The 25673-nt window shown below is 38.7% G+C and overlaps 4 protein-coding genes across 6 annotated transcripts; all 4 read left to right on the top strand.

Annotated features, from left to right (window-relative positions):
* The first annotated feature begins 504 nt into the window (after nucleotides 1–504).
* On the top strand, nucleotides 505–5184 carry LOC111468391 (glycine-rich domain-containing protein 2-like). Of its 2 annotated transcripts, XM_023113596.1 has the most exons (8): nucleotides 505–764; nucleotides 888–1005; nucleotides 1309–1692; nucleotides 2446–2718; nucleotides 2823–3343; nucleotides 3467–3591; nucleotides 4224–4384; nucleotides 4462–5184. In XM_023113596.1, the coding sequence occupies exons 1-8, from the start codon at nucleotides 568–570 to the stop codon at nucleotides 4975–4977; spliced, it is 2295 nt and encodes a 764-aa protein (XP_022969364.1). In that variant the 5' UTR covers nucleotides 505–567; the 3' UTR covers nucleotides 4978–5184. The 2 variants fall into 2 exon arrangements, with proteins under 2 accessions (XP_022969364.1, XP_022969372.1); XM_023113604.1 differs by lacking the exons at nucleotides 505–764; nucleotides 888–1005 and adding an exon at nucleotides 1066–1232 and having other exon boundaries at nucleotides 4462–5151.
* Nucleotides 5185–9099: 3915 nt separating this feature from the next.
* Nucleotides 9100–12683, top strand: LOC111468439 (F-box/LRR-repeat protein 3). 2 transcript variants are annotated; one of them, XM_023113673.1, is made up of 7 exons: nucleotides 9100–10238; nucleotides 10618–10743; nucleotides 10890–10994; nucleotides 11078–11462; nucleotides 11558–11687; nucleotides 11777–12071; nucleotides 12167–12683. In XM_023113673.1, the coding sequence occupies exons 1-7, from the start codon at nucleotides 9618–9620 to the stop codon at nucleotides 12410–12412; spliced, it is 1908 nt and encodes a 635-aa protein (XP_022969441.1). In that variant the 5' UTR covers nucleotides 9100–9617; the 3' UTR covers nucleotides 12413–12683. The 2 variants fall into 2 exon arrangements, with proteins under 2 accessions (XP_022969441.1, XP_022969433.1); XM_023113665.1 differs by having other exon boundaries at nucleotides 9102–10238; nucleotides 11078–11477.
* A 126-nt stretch (nucleotides 12684–12809) lies between these two features.
* LOC111468460 (putative pectinesterase/pectinesterase inhibitor 28) lies at nucleotides 12810–15218 on the top strand. The gene is made up of 3 exons (XM_023113704.1): nucleotides 12810–13658; nucleotides 13732–14242; nucleotides 14332–15218. The coding sequence occupies exons 1-3, from the start codon at nucleotides 13146–13148 to the stop codon at nucleotides 15045–15047; spliced, it is 1740 nt and encodes a 579-aa protein (XP_022969472.1). The 5' UTR covers nucleotides 12810–13145; the 3' UTR covers nucleotides 15048–15218.
* Nucleotides 15219–18109: 2891 nt separating this feature from the next.
* Nucleotides 18110–18718, top strand: LOC111496684. Its single transcript, XM_023147158.1, has one exon. It carries the CDS (start codon nucleotides 18110–18112, stop codon nucleotides 18716–18718), a length of 609 nt encoding a protein of 202 aa, XP_023002926.1.
* Nucleotides 18719–25673: the final 6955 nt, after the last annotated feature.

Below are 25673 nucleotides of genomic sequence, written 5' to 3'. Positions count from 1 at the left end.
TCCCCAAAAAAGAAGACCTTTGGTTATTATTCATTGTTAAGTACCCTACAAGACGAACAAGTCCCTACACAGAAGAGAGAAGCGAAAGAAACTGCACGTTGTGGAATTAACTTTTCTTACAAAGAATACGGAGTTGATAAGGGAGCAAGCCATGTTCGCACCAACATGTAAAAATTCTCACCAAGGCCCTAGCAAGAGTCAAGCATTGCAAACATGCATGAGTTGATCGAAGTGAAGAATCTCAAGCAAAATCAAACGTACCGAGAGTGGTGTCTTTTTTTTACTTTCTTATTTATTTCGACATATTTAGATCGTGTGGGGCAGTATTCAATATCATTTCTCTCCCTTGCACGCCATCCTCTGCAAAACAAAATCATCCAAATAAATTTATAATTAAAAAAAAAAAAGGTTTGTGACCAAATTTCATGATGTCCAACGCACGAACTATGAAGTCACGTTCGGTTAGGCCCACCACTTGGAAACAAAAGAAACCGCTTCTTTTCATTCTCTCTCAAACCAAACCAAACCAGACCAGACCACCATTTTCCTTCTCCTTTTTCACTACCCATGTCCTCGCACCGTCCCGGTTCCGATCTTTCTGCCTCCGTGTCGGTGAGAAGCCTCGGCGACATCTCCGAACTCACTACCATCCGAATCGGCGTCGACATTATTTCGGCCGTCCGGCGGAATCTCGCCTTTCTCAGAACCGTCCTCCATTCCCACTGGCTCCACTCTGAGCCCACTCTCACTCAAGCCTTCAGAAGGTCAAATCTCAACTGGAGCCACCGTTTTTTCAACTTCTTAATGCGCTGCTGTCTATTCAAGTTTTGCATTTAATGCTAAGAGAGATTTTGTTGGGGTTTTATTTTATTTTATTTTATTTATAGGTATGAGGAGCTTTGGATGCCGTTGATTTCTGATCTAACGGTTGCTGGGGCTTCTCCTCCGATGATTCTTCCTCCTTTGGATGTTGAATGGGTTTGGTTCTGTCACACGTTGAATCCGGTTAGTTTTAATTTCTGTTTGTTTCCCCAGAAAATGCCTAATGAATCACATGTCCTTTAGATTTCTTCTGATGGGTATAATCTGTATGCACTTTGCTATAAATTGATTTATGTTTGGTTTTAGAGTTTCAAAAGTGCTTTTATAATCAATCACTTGGGTCAAAAGTACTTACAGAAGTGATTTCTTATGGGGGCTTTTTAAGTGCTCTCTATTGAGAAATTTGATTGGTATATTTTTTTTCTCTCTTTTTGTACTTCCTCTGCAGCCAAACAAGTATCAAAGGTAATGATTTGTTTCTTTCAGGTTCGTTACAAACATTACTGTGAGTCCAGATTCTCTAAGCTTATTGGGAAACCATCGATTTTTGATGAAGAAAATGAAGAATATGCATATATGAGGTGCCAAGAGATATGGGTCAAGAGGTATCCAACCCAGTCTTTTGAAAATGAGGAAGAATCAAGTTTCAGAGATGATATTACTGTTGAAAACCAGGAGCTTTTGGAGGAAGTGAAGAGGCAAAGGCACTTATATTCAAACTTTTTGGAGCCATATCAGTCCGAGATCGTTTACCTTATTGCAGCTAGACAAAGATACATGGGGTTTCTGTATATGTTGCAAAGGTTTTCTGATGAATGTTCTTCGTTTGTGCCTTCCTCTGATATTCTCCTCATGTGGCTTACCCATCAGGTTGATGCTCTCTCAATTTTCCATCTCATAGTTGATGGGATTTTCTTTAATCTCTTAGGGGTTGTTTGATAATGAAACAAAACACCAAAAGGAAAAAGAAAAAAAACAAGAAATGGGTGTGTTAATGAATGAATATTTAGGTTATGGTTGTGAATCTTAGTAATCACGAATTTCCATAATGATACGATATTTTCCACTTTAAGCATAAGCTTTCGTAGCTTTGCTTTGGGCTTCTTCAAAAGGTCTCGTCCCAATGGAGATGTATTCCTTGCAACCCATGATCATTTCCTAAATTAGCCAATGTAGGACTCCCTCCAAACAATCCTCAACCGATGATCGATTAGAGGTTGAAAATTTCCTCCGAGCATGCTACTACTCTTTACTTAGAATGATGCTCGCAGTGTCTCTTAGCACAAGAGCCTTACTTTGAAATTCGATTACATTAGTCGAGCTTAGCTATGTCTGTACAACGTATTGCCATGTATATATATTTCCTCAGCTCCAGTCATGTTCTTGTTCATTCAATGAGTTCGCTTACTAATGTATCTAGAGCTGTTGTTCTTCATCTCACTTTTACGATAAAGTTGGAATAAGAAATTTAATTGCGAATGAACACGAAGTTCTGTATTCATGATTGAAGATGCAAATGGCAGGTGGAAGTGTTGTTATCATTCTGTGTTGTCCGCCTTTACTTCAGATGTCTTACGTTTAAAACTTTTTTATGTTTTTGTTTGTTTGTTATATGTAAACCAGAGTTATCCAACAGTTTATGCAGAAGATGTAAAGGAGATGCAGGGGGAGTTGGCAAAAGTGGTGAGATTTGGGGAAACTGTGAAGCCGAAGGAACTGGAAGAAACCAAGAAACTATGGCACAGAACTTTTGGGCAATCTTACGAGAAAGCTGGAGGAGAGGTAATCATGGAATTAGGCAGAGTTGTAACTTCTAAGCCTTTAGTTTACTGGGAAGTGTCCTTCTCGGATGTCAACTCCAAGTACAAGTCCATGACATCTCGGTTCATCCTCGAGGTTGGTTAACTCGCTTGATTCTCTGTACTTTTCATGTTGGAAATAAGTACATTTTGCAAAGGAGGCTGAATTCTGTAGCAACTTTATCCTTGCTTCAAATTCAGGTTTCTGTGTTTATGCGGCTCAAAGATCAAAAACAGCCATTGCAACAAGTTGCTTCTCGAGAATTTCTTCGTCTACGCACTTTAAGATGCCATAAGGAATTTAAGCTCAAACAACCAATCTCGAGCCTCGACAATGATGTTTGGATCAAAGCTTGGCATCTCTATTGTGAATTTGGAACCAAGGGAGTTGTTATCGAGCTTCGGCATCCTGGTAGCCATTGTTTCAAAGGAAGTAGCACTAAGGACACCACCACATTCAAGTGGAATGACTTGATAAGAGCACCGTCTCTTACTTTAGAAAGACAACTCGATCAGAATCTCAAGATAGTTGCCTCAATAACTCCACCCGTTCAAGCACCGTACTTGTTAAAATGTGTGCCAGACAAAGTGACAGATGATTCGGGGGTAATGGTTTCAGATGTTGTTCTTAGAATGAACCAATACCGGCCTCAAGAAGGTCGGTGGCTATCTCGAACTGTACTCGACCATGGAGGGAGAGAGTGTTTTGTCATTCGTTTAAGGTAATATTTCAATCAATAGTTCATTGTCATTTGTCATTCCGTTTACTATTTGTTGAGTTCTGAAGGCTTACTAATGTTCGTTAAATAGAGATGCAACATAACAAATGTGAATGTAAAATGCAGAGTTGGAGCGGGATTTTGGAGGAGAGGAGGTGAAACTCCTTTGCCTGTGAAATGGGAGGACCGAATTATCGAGATTCGGGAAGGTTGTTGGTCCTATATTGCTGGCTCCATCGGCAGATGCCCGGGTATGGCGTGTCTGTACTTGAATCTCATCTCTCTAAGATTCAAGGTTATTTCAAATTTTAATTTTTTTTTTTCCTTTTCATTTATTTCTAAGAAAGTATTTGTGAGATCCAACAACAATTGGAGAGGGGAACGAAACATTCTTTATAAGGGTGTGGAAACTTCTCCCTAACAGACGCGTTTAAAAACCGTGAGGCTAATGACGATACGTAACAGGCCAAAGCGAACAATATTTGTTAGGGGTAGGCTTGGAGGCTAATGATGATACGTAATAGGCCAAAGCGGACAATATTTGTTAGGGGTAGGCTTGGGTTGTTACAAATATATTCGGGGATGTATCTGTTAAAGCCTATCATAAAATTCATTTTTGGTTCTTGAAATTTGAACTTAATATATACTTCTGTTAGACTTTGCAGACGTGTTTTTTTAGAATTAAGGACCGATTAGAAATTAGTTTCGAACTTTAGGGACCAATTAGCAATCAAATTCAAACTTCGAGAACTACATGTTACTTTCGAAACCTCAGAGACTATGGCCTCCCTACTATTAAGTAAGTGATTGATTGATATGGAGCAAACAGATGGATTCTTGGTTAAATTCTGATAATTGACTCATATATTGGCATCTAGAGCAGAGAAAGTGGTGGGAACTGCAACACCAAAACAGCCACTAGAGGAATGGAAAGCTGCTTGGAATTTTTCAACTGGAGATGAACTCATAATCCAATGGGATACTTCGACGCCAAAACCAGCCCTTACCTTCTCCTTAACAAATCCAACTTCTTCAGAATCATCTGTAGGTCGTCATTTCATATCGTATCTTGTTCAAACAGTCTTTTCGATTTCAGGTTTCAATATGTTTTTATGCTGTAGGTAAGGCTTCTAAAAGGTCGCCAAATGGTATATCGAGTACGGAGAAACGATGGCAGAGAGGAGGAAGAAGAGGAAGGCGGAGATGGAGATGGAGATGGGTTTGTAACGGTGATTCGATATACCAATGAGGACCCAACTGGAAGAGCAACAGCTCTTCTAAACTGGAAGTTGCTGGTGATCGAGTTGTTGCCTGAGGAGGACGCTGTGTTGGCTCTCCTTCTGTGTGTCTCGATCCTCAAAAGCGTGTCGGAAATGAAGAAAGAAGATGTTGGGAAGTTGTTGATCCGAAGGAGGTTGAGGGAGACAACAATTGGCCTTAGAGATTGGGGCTCCATAATGCTTCACCCATCTTCAACTACTTCAACTACTTCGTCGCCTTATCTTCAACCGTGGTATTGGAATGCCGAGACCGTGATGGCATCGAACAGCATCGACCACCTCACGAGACAGCGTGCATCAAGCTACTTGCCCGTTGAGGGTGGAGATAAGCTGTACAAGCAAGGAATAATATCATAGAATGATAAAAACTGAGGAAACAACATGTTTTGTTTCTCACTCATTTTTCCTTTCTTTGCTCTATAAATTAAGTACATCAAGGTGTGTTTGTATAGCTATTTTTTTAGTTTCAATTTTATTGTCTGAAAAAATGAATAATCATTCAAATAGCTCTGCCATCACAGCTTGCTCGAATATATCAATCGAAACTGACACACGTTTCATTCATCTTATCGGGACATCCAAACATTCATCCATCCGAGTTCTATTGAGGCATTGGACCCTCTTATGTTTATGCTTACATCATTTATGAAATTCATTCTGGATAGCGGGTGCAAAATCCTACCTCTGACACATGGGTAGCACAATGGCGGCACACCCGTGCCATTAGATAGTGTTTTTGAAAGACTCATTTCAAAGTAAGTTACTTGAGACACTTGTCTCACAATGCTCGCCCTCATTATGATACACGCATTTGCCATATAGTAGTTCGCTTAGGGCACAGGGCCCAAGGACGGTAGAGAGCTAACAGCATGTCTCCCCATATATTATATTTTGAGACATTTTTAATATTTCTTGAGTAGATGTCATTTTGGTGCATGGTCATATGCCCCTTTGTAGCATATGTTGAGTATCCAATTGACATCAAATTTGGCGAGTATCCAATTGACATCAAATTTGGCGAGTATCCAATTGACATCAAATTTGGCGAGCTTTCATTTTTTATATAACTTAGCTCTAGAGCCGCATGCTGAAACTCATATTGACCCGACTTCGAAGGTTATGGTCGGGGTCCTATCCGACTCTCTTCGAGTTTATCTTCGACAATCATATCGTTGCGTTCTCTTGAACCTTGCATATGCCTCAGCTTGGCTTGAATGTACATTCTCGATGTATTGGATGATGCACCATCCTCCACGATCGCATCATGCCATTTCTCAATCTTAGTCTTGCGTGTGGGGTCCCAACCTACTTTTCTCTCAGCAAGGTTGTGACACTCTCACCCACTTAATCTAGTCATTATCTTCGATGGCTTTGAGAGCACAATCGTATTGTCGGTTAAACCTTCTTCATATTTTTTAAATAAAGTGAAAATTATTACTATATTTTTATAACAACTTCACGTCAATCCACGCCGTGATCTATGATTTGAACCACTTAGAAATCGATTCACGATTTCATGGTTTTTAGGTCCGTCCAACCTGATTGCTTCTTGGATCCGTCTCCTTCACCCGAAAACGAGATGATCATTATTTAATAAGTATTGAGCATGTATTTTAGCATATATACCTATATATTTATAATATCAACCTCATATTATTCTATCATACCAATTGAAATATAATAATATTAATTACAGGATGACGTAAATCTCATAATTTTATATCGTACTCATTTGATTATGTCATGGCCTAATTTTTTAAGTTTTAAAATTAGGACAGCGACCAAAAAGACAAAGATAAAAGAAATTAAAATGTGAAAATGCGGTAAATTTTTAAATTAAATTGTATTTAATTTTAGAGATCGAAATCTAATTATAAGATCATGTTATTCAAATTTATTACAAACCAAAAAATGGGTTATGAATACATTTACAAAATAAAATATAAAATATTCAAAATATAAAAATAGAATGACGCTCGAAAACACCTCTTTGTGATTGTACAGCTCTTGAACGCTTCCCTCCTCAACCGGTAGCCTATAAACACCTAAAAAGGGGGGAAATGGTGAGTATAAAAATACTCAATATGCAACGTACTTGTAGCTCTCATCGCAGCCAATTTCTAGTAGGTTTCCATGAGTTTTTCTCTAGGTTCAAAGAAGTTCGAGCCTGATTCTACACCTATTTGAGTCAACTATCTGTGTAGTCCCAAGTCCATCTTCAAAACCGATTTGTAAAATCACGACCTCAACCTTTGTAGTTTCTACACGTAATAGAAGTACTCACTTTAACATCTACTTGCGTAATCCCAAGTCTCTTTCCAAAGCTAGTTTACAAAATCATAGTGTGAGATCCCACATCGATGGGAGAAGGAAACAAGTGCCAGCGAGGATGCTGGGCCCTGAACAGGGGTGAATCTTGAGATCCCACGTCGGTTGGGAATTAGATCGAAGCATTCTTTATAAGGGTGTGAAAACCTCTAAAAGATAATAAACTTTTCATCCATATTGCGGCAACATTGGGAACGTTCCCATTTTTATTTTTACTAAGATTTAAAACAAAACAATAGATAGGAGAGCAAGAACTCTACGTTTGTAGAAACCATAGCTTACAAGACTTTTTGAAGTATTCCATGCATGCAAAAGTTGTTCGCATTACAGAAGTTCTTCCTTGCTATGATTCGAACACAAGACCAAGAGTTGTGGGAGTCTCTCGAAACAAAACCCTCGAAGAAATTGGAGAAGGAGAGTTTCAAGAATTCTCAAGAGATGTAATTTCATTCTCCAGATAAAGTGGAAGAGATTCGTGTGTATCCTTGGCTCGATCCCTGAGAGATTCTTACTCAACCCAGGGTCTGTAGAATGTTTGTAAAATAATATATTTGAATATCTAATATATTAGTATATAATATCTTATACAAATTATATTTAAATATTATAAGATATCTTAAATGTATATTTAACTGATTTGAATTTCATTCAAATTTCAAATATATTTTTATTTAATAAGTAGCTATATATTTACTCCTATTTAAGATTTAATATATTAAATATTATTTAAAAATTTAAAATTAAATATATTTTTTCTTTATATTTAATATATTAAATATTAATTTCAAATTTTCTTTTAGAGTTGTTATGAACTAGCAAGAGACTGTATGGACGTATAGATAGGTCGTTTGAGGGTTCGTCGCGGTTCATTGCTGTGCTTACACACTAGGCTACCCTTCTCCAAAAGCTCTGCGGGACCACCTACCACTAATCTTCGGGCAGAGGGGTTCATATAAAAAAAAAGAGCAAATTATAAGCTCTAATGATACAAAAATAATTAATCAAATTCTTTAATTAATCAATTTTAAGTCAACTATGAGAATCATTTGTCCATGTGCCTACCTAACATGTTCGTCTATGGTAGCACGACCTGTGTCGGTTGTTTATCCGTTTTTGATTTGTTTCCCTTTTTTTTTTTTTTTTTGAATTTTTGTTTCTTTTTCTACTTAATTCAAATCAATATGATTCTCGATGAAAATGATAACGTTTTAATCCTACTTCCCACCAAAACTATTTTCATCCAATTTTGTTAATTTTGAAGAGATGTTCGACGTAGGTCTAAAACTAAAAATTCACCGTTCTTGACATAAATCCGAACTTCGACTTCTAATCTGATTCAACTCTAGCTTCCTTTATAAAACTTGTGTGAAATTCTTCCAAGAACAATGTATGAAAAATTTAAAACCGAGTCTCATAAAAATCTATTCGATTTGGAGAAAAATTGAAACAAAAAACTCGAAACTCTTACCTACTGATCTTCCTCGTTTCTGGATGGTTTCACATAATTCAAGAGTCTGAACCTTATATATATATATATATATATATATATATATATATATATATATATATATTTTTATATAATAACGATTCTAATTCCATAGTGTTTATAAGGTTAAAAAATATGTAATCCAAGGCGAGCCATAAGAGAGAGGCTTTCTCATTTGGTTGGGCTCGACAATTTGTATCTAACGAGAGACCGATTTGAAGCTAGACCTAAAAAAGTTGATTCCTATCTCTTACAACTACTTTTTCTTTTTCTTGCTAAAAGACTATATTTGGGCTAGCTCGACTCCACCCCTACTAGGGCCTGAGCCCTTGAGGCAAGCTGTAATAACTTATATATCACATTAAAGAACTAACCTTTCTCCCGAGGTATGCCCTTCCGATGGGTTGTTCTCTTTCGTGTTGAGAGTTTCAATTTGAAATCTTTCGATATTCTAAGATCGTTCACTAAATCTCGGGAAAAGAACTCCCTGAGCCAAAGCGATAGCTGCACCGCACATAACTGAAAGTCAGAGGGCCCATGCCCAACCCCAAGGTGTTTTACATTTCTCCAACACTAAAAATAATAATGACATTATTTTCATTTATGGAAAAAATAGTCAAATTAAATTATTTATTAAAAAAAAAAAAAATTGGTCGGCTGTGGGGCCCACCAATGACCTCTCAGCAGCCCCTTTCTCTCTCCTTTATATTACCGTACGGTCGTTACACGCTTCTGGGTCCCACCTAACGTACACAAATTTCCAACTTCCGTAAAATTAATAAATTAAAATAACCCACGACCAGATTACCGTACCACGGTCCAAAAATATAGCGAATAGAATTCCGCCACGTCATAAATTAGAAACTTCCCGTAGTCTTGCTTGTACTTGATCCCGCCCTCCTTCCTCTTCCCCAATTCTCTCCTCTCTGCAAAAAACAACTCCATAATCCCACAAAACCCGAGAAATCAGAACACGAGAGAGAGAGGAGGAAGAACAACAGTAGAACACCATGATGGATTGGGTCGGCAATTCCGGTTCGGGTCAGATCCAAACGCTCTCCAAATCCGCCCACCACCCTCTCCTCCGCCTCCGCCTCCTCTTCCTCTTCGTCCCAACTTAGACTCCCCTTTCTCAATTCTTCAAATCTCTGTTGTTTTCACTTTGTTTCTTCAAAATCCGCTAATGCCTACACCATTTCCACTTCTCCTCAACTTCCCCCATGAAATCCTCATCCGTCTCCGCCAATATCTCACCGACGACTCCGATTCCAGATCCTGGCGGCTCGTCTGCAAGGACTTCTACCGCGTCGATCTAATCTCCCGCACAACTCTGCGAGTCCGTCGAATTGAGTTTCTCTCCAGTTCAATCGCCAAGTTTGAAGCTATCGATGAGTTGGATCTGTCGATTTGCCCTCGGATTAACGATGGGACGGTCTCGATCTTTCTGGGTATTGGGTTTTCAAGGCTGAGAAGTTTGATTCTAAGCCGATCGTCGGGGTTGAGCTACATGGGGTTGGAGAGGGTGATGCGGGCCTGCACGGGGCTGGAAATGGTCGACATGTCGTACAGTTGGGGGTTTGGGGATAGGGAAGCGGCGGCAGTGTCGAATTGTGCGGAGTTGAAGGAGGTGAGGTTGGATAAGTGTTTGGGGGTTACGGATGTGGGTTTGGCGAGGATTGTTGTTGGCTGTGGGAGGTTAGAGAGGCTTAGTTTGAAGTGGTGCTTGCAGGTTTCTGATCTTGGTGTTGAACTTTTGTGTAAGAAGAGCTTCGATTTGCGGGTTCTTGATTTGTCTTATCTCAAGGTTTGCTCCCCTCGTCTCTGTTCTTACGTTTGTTGACATTTACAAATTTTGAGAACATCAATTCAATGTAGTTTTATTGTGCATAAGGTTTGACTTCTACAGAAATTAGACAATTCTGAGTGTTTTTTTGGTTATTTTTGTTAAAATTAGCAAATGAATGTTACAGAATTTGAACACATGCTAAAAATGGCAACTCTTAACTAAGCAATCAGAGTAAAATTTGAAAATTTTGATATTTTATTTGACAAATTTTGATATTCTCTTTGAATTTTTTGTTTTCAAACGTTTTTAAGAACAGCTCCCAAACAATTCCAAACATATTCTTTTGGCAATTCTGGTTAAAATGTGTGAACTGAACTTCATGTTGGGTTAATAACAGGTGACAAATGAATCACTACGTGCAGTAGCTTCTTTGCCAAAGCTTGAGGTCTTAATTATGGTGGGCTGTCTTTCAGTTGACGATGTTGGTTTGCAGTATCTTGAACACGGGTGCCCATCTCTAAAGGTTCTTATGATCAAGTGCAGTATGATTCTTTTTGCTTAATACATTACCTAAATTCGAGCAAACTGTCAAGTCGGTCAGCTTGGTTAGTTATATGTTAGTATCATGATCTAATTGTACAAGCTTGCATGTTTTCAAATGGATTGTAGGAACTTGATATTTCAAGATGTGATGGCATTACACCATATGGCTTAACATCTGTTATAAGAGGTCATGATGGTCTTGAACAACTTGATGCAAGCTACTGCTTCTCTGTAAGATGATGCTGCATTTTTTCGATTTTGAGTTTGCCTTCTTTTTCTGTTATGAAGCTTCCATCTTTGGCTTTTGCTTCTAGGAGCTCTGCGCAGATTCTCTTTTCTGGCTGAAGAACCTGAAGTGTCTAAAAGCAATTAGGCTTGATGGTACTCAACTCTCGAGTGCGTTTTTCAACGTGATCAGCGTCCACAGCAAGTATTTGGTGGAACTTGGGTTGAGCAAATGCAACGGGGTAACTGATGCAAACATAATTCAGCTGATCACTCGCTGTATTGGCTTGAAAGTTCTTAATTTAACATGTTGCCACTCCATCACCGATGTGGCGATATCTTCAATGGCTAGCTCGTGCCAGAAACTCATGTCGCTGAAGTTAGAATCGTGCAACATGATCACTGAAAGAAGTCTTGATCGGCTTGGGTTATATTGCTCATTACTAGAGGAGCTTGATCTTACTGATTGTTGTGGTGTGAATGACAAGGGTACTTTCATTATAACAAGTAATAACATACAACCACTTGAGTGAATCATTAAGCTAACTTGATTGTGTCCTCTCTTGCAGGACTTGAATGCTTATCAAAATGTTCACAATTGCTAAGCTTGAAACTAGGATTGTGCACAAACATAACAGACACAGGGTTGATCAAGATTGCTCGCAACTGCAAAAGGATTTATGAACTCGATTTGTACCGGTAATGTGAGAGTTCAGAAATTTATTAGATCTTTTTGAGTAACTACTCAAAAGAGGAGAATGTCATTCTATTTAACTCTTGAATTGCAGTTGTCTGGGAATTGGGGATGCCGGATTAGAAGCTCTATCAACTGGGTGCAAGAGATTAACGAAACTAAACTTGTCATACTGTAATAAGGTTACGGATAGAGGAATCGAGTGCGTCGGCCAGCTCGAAGAACTCTGCAGCTTAGAAATACGTGGGCTTCAGAATGTCACAAGCGTAGGTTTGACAGCAGTGGCATTTGGTTGTAAAAGATTAGTAGATTTGGATATGAAACAATGCCAGAATGTGGATGACTCAGGCTTTTGGGCACTTGGCTCCTATGCTCGGAATTTGCGTCAGGTATATGGATAGAGTCATTACATGTGTTGTTATGTCATTTGTATTTGGTTCTTGGAATGAGATCAAACAGCTGATTGTTGTTTGGATTGTGGCAGTTAAATGTGGGGTGTTGTGGTGTATCAGACGTGGGATTATGCATGATGATGGGGAACCTTTCATGCCTTCAGGATGCCAAGCTCGTGACCCTTAATAAAGTTTCAGTGCGAGGCTTCGAGCTAGCACTCAGGGCCTGCTGCCTCCGGGTCAAGAAAGTCAAGCTGCACGCATCTCTCAGGTTTATGCTCTCCTCAGAGATACTTGAAATTTTAAATGCTTGGGGTTGCAAGATTAGATGGGATTAAAGCGATTTGAGAAGGGAAGCAGTTTCATGCATGTTTGTTTGTCATGTTCAATGTCAATGTCAATGTGTGCATATCAAATTCAATGGCAGAATTGGGTTACTGGGTAGCTTCTTAATAGCATTGCTTGCTTTATAGTGCTTTGTATTGAACTATTTGTTCCCATCAATGCTGTGGGATTGAAATAATGGTGAGTCTGAAAGCCTTTTATGTTAACTCTTTAGCTGTATTAGACGACTTCTTGGAAGCATTTATGAATAAATCCATTACTTGATTCTAAGACTGTCTTCTTGAACGCTTACATGAGTGGTTTGGTACAAGTTAAAGAGGGTGGGTCGAGTGGTATAACAATTTTGGAGAGGGTCCGGATGAGTAAAATGGATGGATGTGTTTCTATTAATAAGTGCAACTTTAAGTTATAAAAGGATACACTTTATTTAGAAATTGAGATATTATTAGCTAAAGAAAAGGGCAGACTTCACAAATTTTAGTAAACAAAAAGAAACCCCAAGTTTAGAGGAACAGTTTGAACAGACTTTTAAAAACCAAACCCTTTTGATCCTTTATAAACCTTCCTACTCTCCCAACCTCTTCAAACCCACACTCTAAAAGGGGGCTTCTAAGAGGAAGGTCCCCAACTACCTCCCAAAAAAAAAAAAAAGCCAAAAAAAACAGGAAAGGAAAAGAGAAGGAAAAGGAGTATCAAAATACACAAGTAAAAGAGAGAATAAACTTGATGGCTTATGATGATGCTGCTGCTGAGAACAGGAAACGCTATGCCATCATCGGCGTCTCGTCGATGCTACTGGTTGCGATGGTGGTGGCGGTGACCGTCGGAGTTAACCTAAACCAAGATGGAACCAGCGATCCGGCCACCGGAAAGAAGGCTCATGAAATATCTTCTTCTATGAAAGCCATCAAAGCCATTTGCCGGCCTACTGATTACAAGCGGGAATGTGTTGATAGCCTTAAGGGGTCCGGAAAATCGGACCCCAAGGAATTGGTTCAGGTTGGGTTCAAGGCTGCCATGAAACTCATCCAAGCCGCTGCTAAGAAATCTCTCACCTTAAGACAGATTGAGAAAGACCCTAGAGCTTCCCAAGCCCTTGCTGGGTGTAAGGAGCTCATGGATTTTTCTGTTGACGAACTTAAATTCTCCATACAAAAGCTTGGCGCCTTTGACATTAGTAAACTCGATGAGATGTTGATCGATATTAAGATCTGGCTTAGTGCCGTTATTACTTATCAGGTAATTCATATTGTCCGCTTTCAGCATAAGCTCTCAGTTGATTAAGAAGTTGATGGGTTATTGTTTTTATTAGGAAACTTGCTTGGATGGGTTTGCGAACTCGACAGGGGACGCATCAGAGAAGATGAAGAAGGCATTGAAGATATCAATGCGATTGAGCAGCAATGGGTTGGCGATGGTGACGGAGTTGTCCTCCATGTTGACGGAGTTGCAAATTCCAGGGATCAACCGACGACTTCTCAGCATTCCAGTTCTCGGACACGAGGATTACCCCGAGTGGGCCGGCCCCGGTATGCAGCGTCTCCTCGCCGGTTCTCCAGCGAAGAGGAAGCCAAACATTGTGGTGGCTAAGGATGGAAGTGGGCAGTACAAAACCATTCAAGAGGCTATAAACAAAGTTCCCAAGAGGAAGAACAACGCAACTTTTGTAATCCATATCAAGCAAGGAGTGTACAAAGAATACGTTGTGATTGGAAAAAAGCTAACCCATTTGATGCTCATTGGTGATGGCCCTAAAAAGACCATAATCTCGGGAAATAAGAACTTCGTCGATGGCACGACCACGTTCAAGACCGCTACCGTTGGTGGGTTAATAATGCATTTTTTTAGAAGATAGGGTTTGAACGATGTGGATCAATGATTTGTTGTTGTCGTCGTCGTTTGTTGTTTGCAGCTGTTTCCGCAGAGCACTTCATGGCTAGAGACATCGGATTCGAGAACACGGCAGGACCACATAAGCACCAAGCCGTAGCATTACGAGTCCAAGCAGACAAAGTAGTATTCTTCAACTGCGAGATGCATGGCTACCAAGACACCCTCTACGTACACACCATGCGTCAATTCTACCGTGATTGCACCATCTCCGGCACGATCGACTTCGTGTTTGGGGACGCAGCGGCCGTGTTCCAAAACTGCAGCTTCTTGGTGCGCAAGCCGCTCCCGAACCAACAAAACATCGTGACGGCACACGGGCGGAAGGAGCGGCGGCAGCCCTCGGCCCTGATCATCCAAAATTCAAAGTTCAAGCCAGATGCGGATCTGGTGCCAGTGAAGAAGCAGTTCCGGTCGTACCTAGGGCGGCCGTGGAAGGAATATTCTAGAACGATCATAATGGAATCATACATCGATGACATAATAGAGCCGGAAGGGTGGCTGCCGTGGGAGGGGGACTGGGGGCTGAGGACATGCTTTTACACGGAGTTCAACAACTACGGGCCGGGATCGGGGAAGTCGAAGAGGGTGAAGTGGAGGGGAATCAAGAGCATTACGGCGCAGCACGCGGTGGACTTTACTCCGGGGAGGTTCATATTGGGGGATAGATGGATTAAAGCCACCGGAATTCCGTACGTTTCAGGCATGACCAAACCCAACGCCGGAGTTGCTAATTGATTATATTATTAGTTTGATTTGTTAATGTAATTGTATTGTTCATGTAATTCTATTGGCGGCGGGCTGCCCTTTTCTTCTTCTTTTTCTTTTTCTCTCTCCAACGTGGTTTGAGTTGTGTGTGGGCCTAATTTTATATATTTTCTTTCTTTTAAAATTTAAATATTTTATTTATTTATTTATTTATTTATTTTGGAGTTGGGATTTGGATCCCTAATTGTTTATTTATTTTATTTTCTTGATTAATAAATCATTAATTGAATAACTTATTTTCGGAATGAGGCTACCATTAAAGCAAGGAAAGCTTGAACATAACCAGAGAAATGACTCAAAATGTGCCCAATTATAGTTCGATTTTTATTCAGCTATGGAGGAGCATTTTCAAGCACCGGTGACCACAGTTGCATGCTGATGTGGCCAATTTGGTTTGTTCTAGAAACATGACACAATTAGAAATTTGTGAAAGAAAATTTGAAGTCATTCAAATAGAGCTCAAGAACGGAGGTCCCAAATGAGTAGCTAAGTAATAGTGTAAAATGACCGTAATGCCCCTCTGTTCTTTTTTAGGGTTCTTTAGAGGGTTTTAGAAGAGTTTTGAGTCTTGAGGTGTTTTCTTTGTGTTTCTTGAGTATTAACTTTATTTAGGTTCCAAACATCGTCTAATCAACTTGAAATCTTGAAATACCTTCATGTCATGTCTTATAAAGAATAGCAAGTCATTTGGAGTATGTCTAAACTTTGAAATATCATATAGAGTTATCGGGGCATTTTGGTCATTTTACCCCTAATTATTGTTTATGATTGAAAGCTCAAGGAAGGTACCACACAAGCTCTACAACTACGAAGATAAGATATTACAATTTATGTTTAATGTTATCATGATATGAAAACATGTCCAGACCCAGACCTCTCACCACACGGTGGATTTTGAGGCCCATGTTTTCTTCTTCTAGATTGGATGTCCAGCACCATGTTTTTCTTACCTCATATTTCCCTCACCTAGATGAGATGTTCTGCACCATATTATCATATTTCCCTCACCTAGATGAGATGTTCTGCAGGGTACCCTATTCACGATTTGTAGGATGCCATGTTTACGTTTTGCACCAATCATGTAACCTTTTTTTACAAGAATCACGGTGTTCCAACTAGACTTATTACACGATTCCAAGCCAAAAAGAGTTTACAAGCATTCATTCTTCATCTACAAAATTGGATAGACTCGGTTCAACCATCATTTCATGTGTTACAAACCAATTCATTCTTCATCTACAAAATTGGATAGGCTCAGTTCAACCATCATTTCATGTGTTACAAGCCGATTCGATTGAGGAAGGACCATTTGAAGCTTCAGAAGTGAATATTTATGAAGTAGTGAATGAAGTTGCAAGCATCATTTTGTGACTTGTTAGAAAACTTTATTTATTATTTTTAATTTCATAAAGTTCGTAATGGTCAAATTGACTTCATCTTTTGTTAGAAAAATTGAGTTCTCAAATCGAGACTTTCATCCTTAGAAATTCGAGCATCATCTTTGTCATTTCTAAGTTTCATGCACTTCTTGTGGTAGATTGCATCTAGGTCATTCAAGTAAGTCTTGATCAAGTTTGTATTGAACACAACTCTCTGTGTAAAACACTTAAAACACTTGTACATTTATTTTGTAGAATACTTCTAGTTTGTATTTCTTGGGATAAAAACTAGGTAGGGTGGAGAAGTATTTATATGGTACAGAAGCAATCTAGAATTAACAAATCTAAATCTTTTTCATAAAAATATCGGGATCTCTTTTCTAAAATATCTAGTATCTTTTCTAAAATTTCTACTAAAATAAATATACAATGGGCTCGTATAATTATTGAGCTTGACTTTATTGGCTAGTGATGATATTTTAACACTCCCATCTGCACTAGACCTTAATCGCCGCACCATGTTGAACTAACAGCGAAAACTCTCATATTTGCTAGTATTCAACCCTTTTGTAAATTAGTCTGTCACTTGGTCATCTGTCTTAATCTGCTGCATCTCAATTTCTTCCTTTAGGACATTCTCTCTAATGAAATGGTAGTGCACCTCCACATGCTTTGTTCTAGCAAGAAACACTTGGATTTTTTGCTAGGCGAATCGCATACTGGTTGTCGAATGAAGTAATATATTGGATAGTCAATTTTATGGTGCAAATCTTCCATCAAGAGTTTCAACCATGTACTTTTCTGAGTTGCTCCAGCCACTGCTCTATACTCTACTTTTGTAGTTGATAATGATATTGTTGGTTGTCTCTTGCTACACCAAGAAATTGTTCCCGAATCAAACCTGAACACATACCCAATGGTTGACCTCCGAGAATCGTGGTCTCCTGCATAATCAGCATCATAGTATCCATCTAGCTTGCAGTCTTTGCTTCTTTTTTACAAAAGATCATAGTCGATTGTACCTTTGACATATCTCAAGATTCGTCGAGCTGCATCCAAATGAGATTTTGAACTTTGCATGTACTGACTCATAACCCCAACTGCATAAGAAATATTAGGCCGAATTAAAGTTAGGTAGATAAGACTACCTACTAGTTGTCGGTATGTCGTTTCATCGATCAACTCTTTGCCTTCATGTGCACAAATCTTGGCATTTGTCTCCATCGGTGTTGAAATTTGTTTGCACCCTAACATGCTAAACTTCTGAAGCATCTCTCTTGTATACTTTTGTTGGCAGAGAAACAATCCTTCATATGTGCGATCAAATACAAGGCCTAAGAAGTGTTTAGCTCTCCTAGCTCTTTCATCTAAAAGCATACCGATAAATTCTCTTGTTTGATAAATTTCTCTTTTGTCGTCCCCGGTGATAATCAAATCGTGTTGAAACTAATAATAGAAGTTTGAATTAGTTACTACGGAAGAGAAGGAGGAGGTGAATTCAATTTCATCCACAAAAATCTCAACCAACTCCGGGAATCCCCCCTATAAAAGGACCTCCCTCCCCATCATTCAAATCACTCCTCCTCTCAATCTCACTTCAGTTTTCTGTTGTCACCAACAACTGGTATCAGAGGAATCTTGCAACAGCAAAAAATGGCAGCAGAAAAACAAGTTGAGAACTACGTTCAATCCGCCATCCCGAGGTTCGATGGTCACTATGATCATTGGGCGATGTTGATGGAAAATTTTCTCAGATCAAAGGAGTTCTTTGATATGGTGGAAACGAGTTATGAAGAGCCAAATGAAGGCGAGGTACTCTCTGATGGTCGACAGCAACTGTTGGCAGCATCGAAGTTGAAGGACCTGAAGGTCAAGAACTATTTATTTCAGTCCATTGATAGGACTATCTTGGAAACAATGCTTCAGAAGAAGACATCCAAGGAAATTTGGGACTCTATGAGGAGGAAGTATCAAGGCTCAACGAGAGTAAAACGTGCTCAACTACAGGCAGTTAGGAGAGACTTTGAAATTCTCCAAATGCAACAGGGAGAAACGGTGAATGATTATATTGACAAGGTTATAAGTCTTGCAAGTAAAATGAGGATGCATGGTGGTTCAATCACAGATGTTGCGGTCGTAGAAAAGATTTTGCGATCACTAACATCAAAGTTCGATTACATTGTATGTTCTATCGAAGAAGCAAACAATGTCGAGGAAATGCAAATAGATGAACTCCAAAGCTCCCTATTAGTACATGAGTAGAGGCTCAATCGTACAAGTGCAATAGAGGAGATGACAGCCTTAAAAATATTCACACCAAGTGAAATTTCAAGCTCTAGAGGTAGAGAGCAAAGAAGAGGCAGAGGTCGTGAGAGAGGCAGTCGAGAAAGAAGTGGAGATGTTGGCAGGTCAGCAGACCTAGTCAGAAACGATTATGACAACAAAGGCAAGAGGCACTTTGACAAGTCTAAGGTGGAATGTTACAGATGTGGACGCCTTGGACATTACAAAAATGAATGCTATACCAGGTTCCAAAAGAAAAAAAGAAATCAATCCAATTTTGTGGAGAGAAGAGAAGAAGAAACATTATTAATGTCATTCCATGCTATGAAGGTGGCAGATCAAGGTGTATGGGTCGTAGACTCTAGATGCAGCAATCATATGACAGGTTGTAAGGAATTCTTCTCAACTTTAGATGAAAATTTTCATACTACGGTCTCTCTTGGCAACAATTCAACTCTCCAAGTGATGGGGAAAGGAACCGTAGATATCAAGACTAGAAATGGCTTTGTAGAGTCTATTTCTAATGTATTCTACATTCCTGATCTGAAGGCCAACTTACTTAGTATCGGTCAGTTACAAGAAAAGGGGTATGTGATCACATTCCAAAATGATGAATGTGAAATTTATGACTCCAAAAGAGGATCGATTGCTAAGATGAAGATGACCACCAACCGTCTATATCCGTTGACGTTAAATATCGTTGCCAAAAGTTTGATGTTGAAGAAAGAAGATACCACTTGGCTTTGGCATTTTAGGTATGGTCATCTACACTTCAAAGGATTAAAGACGTTGTTCTCAAAGAAGATGGTAACTGGGTTGCCAGATATTACTCCACCAACGGAAATTTGCGAGAGCTGTGTAGTAGCAAAACATGAAAGAAACTCTTTTCCATTCGGAAAATCAAGAAGAGCTCAAGCAATTTTGGAGTTGATTCATTCAGACATATGTGGTCCCATCTCTCCTACATCAAATGGTAACAAGAAATATTTCATGACCCTCATCGATGATTTTAGTCGAAAAACATGGACTTATTTCTTGCACGCCAAATCAGAAGTCTTTGATTGCTTCAAAAAATTTTGTGCTACTATGAAAACGAAAACTGGAAGAAGAGTCAAGGTTTTAAGAACTGACAGAGGTGGAGAATTGTGCTCGAAAGAGTTTATTCAATTTTGTGAAGAGAATGGCATACGGAGGCAATTAACAACAGCATATATACCACAACAAAATGGTGTGGCCGAAAGAAAAAACAGGATCATTCTGAACATGGTTCGAAGTTTACTAAATAAAGGAGAAGTCCCGAAGGAATTCTGGCCAGAAACTGTTGTGTGGTCCGTTCACATTCTCAATCGCAGCCCTACCTTTTCTGTTAGAGATATGACTCCACAAGAAGCATGGAGCGGAAGAAAACCTGCAGTAGACCACTTTAGAATCTTTGGGTGCATAGCATATGCACATGTTCCTGATGAGAAAAGGAAGAAACTTGAGGACAAGAGTTCGAAGTGTGTGTTCATTGGAGTAAGCTAGACCTCTAAGGCATACAAGCTCTACGATCCTTTGTCAAAGAAGATGGTGGTAAGTCGTGATGTAGTCTTTGACGAAAAGAAGACTTGGACATGGAAAGAAAAGATCACTGTGAATCAGCAGATTCCTGTAAATCTTGAAGAAGAACAAACTGAAGCCCCTATTCAGCCTCACTATGAGCATGGAGAGAGCTCATCACAAGCTCAACAAGAAGAACCAGTAGAAGAAGATCATGATCAAAATCAAAGACATCCAAGAACAAGAAAAAGACCAAACTGGATGATTGATTATGAGATGGATTATGAATCAAGTGATAGTGGTTATTTTGCATTCTTTATGGATAGTGATCCAATTGTCTATGAAGAAGCAGTAAAAGAGAAGAAATGGAAGGAAGCTATGGACAGTGAAATCAAATCCATAGAGAAGAACAAGACTTGGGAGCTCACTGATCTTTCTAGAGGGCAGAAAACAATCGGAGTAAAATGGGTTTTCAAAACCAAGTTGAATGAAAACGGTGAGGTGGATAAGTACAAGGCGCGACTTGTTGCAAAAGGATACAAGCAAAAGTATGGAATTGATTATAAGGAGGTATTTGCATCAGTGGCATGTCAAGACACTATCAGGCTCATAATTTCTATTGCAGCAAAGAAATCTTGGCCTATTTATCAACTTGATGTGAAATCAGCCTTTTTACATGGAGAGCTTCAAGAGGAAGTATATGTGGAGCAACCAGAAGGTTTTGTTCAAAAAGGCAAAGAGGAACAAGTATACAAGTTGAAGAAAGCTTTGTACGGTTTGAAGCAAGCTCCGAGGGCATGGTACAGTCGCATTGATTCTCATTTTGAAAAGATGGGATTCACGAAATGCCCGTATGAACATACATTGTATGTGAAAACTGAAAAGGAAGGTAACATTATCATTATTTGCTTATACGTTGATGATTTAATATTTACTGGCAATAATGAAGAAATGTTGAATTTTTTAAGAAGAGCATGATGAAGGAATTTGAAATGACAGATCTTGGCTTGATGAGATATTTTCTTGGAGTAGAAGTTACTCAAACTCCCGCAGGTAACTTTATCTGTCAGAAGAAGTATGCTCAAGAATTACTTAAAAGATTTAAATTGGATGAGCGCACATTTGGAACTCCATCAGAATTGGGTTTAAAGTTGCACAATGACATTGACGGGCGAGAGGTTGATAATAGGTACTTCAAACAAATTGTGGGAAGTTTGATGTACCTAACTTCAACAAGACCAGACATCATGTATGCGGTTAGTATGATAAGTCGTTACATGGAGCATCCAATGGAAAAACATCTCAATGCAGCAAGAAGGATACTTCGTTATGTGAAAGGAACCTCTGATTTGGGGATATTCTACAAGAAAGGAGATGATCCGAAGATGGTTGGCTATACAGATAGCGACTATGCAGGTGATATAGACGATCGTAAAAGTACTTCAGGAAGTATTTTCATGATGAGTTCCGGAGCTATTTGTTGGTCTTCAAAGAAGCAACCAATTGCAAAACTCTCAACGACAGAAGCAGAATTTGTGGCAACATCAGCATGCTCGTGCCAAGCAATTTGGTTAAGAAAAATGCTTGAAATTCTTAATCAGAAGCAACCAAGTACGACGGTTATATATTGTGATAATATGTCAACTATTAAGTTGTCTAAAAATCCTGTGTTGCATGGAAGGAGCAAGCACATCGATGTTCGATTTCATTTCTTGCGTGATCTGTGTAAAGAAGGCATTATTGAACTCAACTTTTGTCGAAGTGATGAACAAATCGCAGACCTATTCACAAAGCCCTTGAAACAACCATTGTTCGAGAAGCTCAGAAAAAAGATGGGGATATGCATAATCCAAGATGTATATCAAGAAGATGAAGTGAAGTCCTAAACTGATTTCCGCAGAATTCAGTTTAAGGGAGGGTGTTGAAACTAATAATAGAAGTTTGAATTAGTTACTACGGAAGAGAAGGAGGAGGTGAATTCAATTTCATCCACAAAAATCTCAACCAACTCCGGGAATCCCCCCTATAAAAGGACCTCCCTCCCCATCATTCAAATCACTCCTCTCAATCTCACTTAAGTTTTCTGTTGACACCAACAAATCGTCCACATAGACCAACACAATTGCCAAATTTCCTTTTCTTTCTTTTCTTTGATGAACATGCTTGAGTCTGCATGCGCAACTAAATAACCACTTTGGGTAAGAAATTCAGCAATCTTATTATACCACGCTCTTCGTGGTTGGTTGCTTTAGTCCATCAAGAGCTTTTTTAAGCTTGATTAGGATTAGTTTGTTAGATAAATCCTATTTTAGTTAGAGTGATTCCTATTCTTTGTTAAGCCACACAATTAATTCGAGTAGAAGAGGTGGAAGGGCTTTAATCCAGTTCCACTCATTTCCATTTTTAGTTGAATGAGAAACATATCCTCCCGTCAACAATACATTTGTCCCTCTCTTGTGTTTTTCCTATTTTTTCTTCTCCCAACTTTTTTCTCCCACAATTTCCTCGTCAAATTAACAAGTAGTATCAAAGCCTGGTTTAATCCACTGGTAGTATATCATTGCGGAGGAGCCAACTTTATCAAAATCCAAGTTGAATAGTTCAATTGGTTAGAACGTCGATTTCGGGTAGGCTCACTTACTCCTCTGCCGACAACGTAACTGCTCTGATGAGCATCCTCGGTGAGGGGTCGATAGATCTAGAGGAAGAGCTCTAGATGGACTTGAAATCGGTGAAATAGGCGAGCAGCAAGAGAATCGACGGCCGAATGTGGGAAAGAAAAACATATTTTATTTGCAAAGGTCACTAAGTCCTGCTAGCACTTGGCTATCGACTCTCTTGCTACTGAATAAACATCAATAATAACTTTATTGAAAATAAAATATGTTTTTGTTTACAAGCTATGAGTTTTATGACATAAAATTCAACACTTGTATGAGTCGGTTAGGAATATAGACATATGATTACAAATCAAGGGGAGAAACGCTCAAAGCGAGTTGAAGAGATAGATTTTCAGACGACAATGCAACAGTTCACACGCATCTTCTTCCTTTCAGTGGAAGAAGATGATGACATAGCCAGTTCAAGTGAACTGCCCACGCCAACCCAAGACGTGACCTTCCCCTTTTGGGAGAATTATAGTGAAAAGCTTTATGGTTCCAGAAACTAGATGTTCTAAGGGAGTCTGTCAAAGAAAACTTGGTGTGATTCGAGTATCAAATGCTCGAGAACAAAGTTATTGAACATCAATGACGAGGTAAGTAGTCTATCTAGATACTTGTAGGAATAGTTTGAATTTCCATATGAACCTTAGTTTGAGTGTGAATTAAGGGAAAAGGAAAGAAAAACACTAAGAATCGTGAGTTAAGGCTCATAACCGAGCGATTTGAAGATTCTATTACTTGTTAAAATAACCTATTAAACTAACTTCACTACTCATAAACTTTTAAAATCGAGTATAATATGATATTTTAAGGGTATTATATGAAATTTTGTGGTCATTCGATGAGGAGAAGTGCCTAAACCAAGAAATGATGCAAAACTACTAAAATACCCCTATAACGATTTACCTTGGTTCAAGTCTCAAATGACCTTCAAATATCATGAAATTTTATAATAGGTCTCATTTCATGATGATCAAGGATTTTGTAAAGTTTCAAGATAATTGGAACACATTTGGAGGCTAAACTAAGAGTTATGGATAAAATGACCAAAATGCCCCTATATTTCTTTAAAATATTTCAAACTCAGGTTTCTAGTCTAGGGGCATAAGTTAATGCTAAAAATAAATATCTTTAACGACCCCTATCTAAGATCCAAGACTCTTCTAGAATTTTCTAAGAAACACATTATGAATTTATGATACTTTGAATAACTCATGCACGTTATTAAGAACTCAAGAATAAAGGATGTTCTAAGGACAAGAATCAAGGGAAGTCTATTATGACTTATGAGATTTAAGTAAGGCTTAAAAAAGTATGTTATGACTTATGTCTCAGGAATTAAGAACCCAAGATAATAAAAATGCTACATATCACTCAAGAATAAAGGACCAATGTCCTCTGACTTAGAAACCTAAGAAACTCCTAGACCTCCCACGATACAATATATTCATGACTCAGACTATTTTGCTTAGAACGTAAGAAACATTGTACGTAGATTTTCAGATTGAATCACTTGGAACATAAGAAGCCTTGGATGCAAGTTCAGACTACGTCACTTAGAACGTATGAAACCTTGCGCGTATGTATTCAGATTATGCCGCTTGGAATGTATGAAGTCTTTGGGCATAGGTTTTCAGACTGTGTTGTTTTGAACGTAAGAAGCCCCAGATGTAGGTTTAAGACTACACCACTTGAAACGTACTAAGCCTTGGATGTAGGTTTCAGACAGTATCATAAGGAACCCATGAAGCTTTGAATGCACGTTCAGACTACATGCTTGGAACACATGAAATCTTGGACAAAGGTTAAAACTATGTGGCTTAAGTCAAGATCCATAATTGAACTAGAACATGGATTCATATCTAAGTTCTCAAGACCCAGAACCTCATAATTAAAGTTCTTAGAGAAGAACTAAGGTTAAGACCTCAAAACCTAGAACCAAGATCCATGGGCTAGATCATGAAAAGAACTTAGAACTTAAGAACAAAACCTAAGACCTAAGTTCTCAGACAAGAATAAGAACAAGTCAATAAAGAGCGTAGTACTCTAGCATATCGATGACTTACAAACTCTTTTGTATTCATTCCTTGTTTTTCAGGTACAAAGAGCTGGTCGAAGACGGGATCAGACCTTGAAGTAGATGCCATAGTCAAGTCCAACCTCCTTTTTGTTTTAATATTTTTGTGTTTGTTCCTTATTTTGTGTTTAAAACCGCTTATGTATAAACTCTATTTCTATATAATGTAAAAAATACATCCGTCTTTTTACACTATTGAATCAACCCCAGTTGTAATATGTACTTCGGACAAGATCGAAATACTAGGTCATGACAAGAAATTTGTTAGGACTGGCATAATGACTAAGACTTTTAAAAGGTTGCAAGTACTTTTAGCGTGATAAATGATCTCCCTACCAATAATTATATACTCTGAGTCGTTGTTGTTGCCTTTTTGCTCGTATATATAATACCAATTTCAATTTCAATTTCTCAAATCTTGCTTTCAAAAGCTCTCCTTCAAAATCTCTCTTCCCCCGTTTTCGTTTTCTAAAACTTTCTTCTTGAATCAGGGGCTAGAGGGTCGAGCATACATCGCTTGGTCGTAAGCGACGTAAGAATTAATTGGCTTAACTCACTTGTTGCTAGGAAGTGAGTGTGGCACAATCACAAGTGCGCTGCCATCAAAAGTGCGATTGTGACATAATTATTACTATTTTTCTCTTATTATAGCGTT

The sequence above is a fragment of the Cucurbita maxima genome, unplaced genomic scaffold, assembly GCF_002738345.1.
Source record: "Cucurbita maxima cultivar Rimu unplaced genomic scaffold, Cmax_1.0 Cma_Scf00002, whole genome shotgun sequence".
Lineage (NCBI taxonomy): Eukaryota > Viridiplantae > Streptophyta > Magnoliopsida > Cucurbitales > Cucurbitaceae > Cucurbita > Cucurbita maxima.
This window is presented reverse-complemented; position numbering and strand designations above follow the sequence as displayed.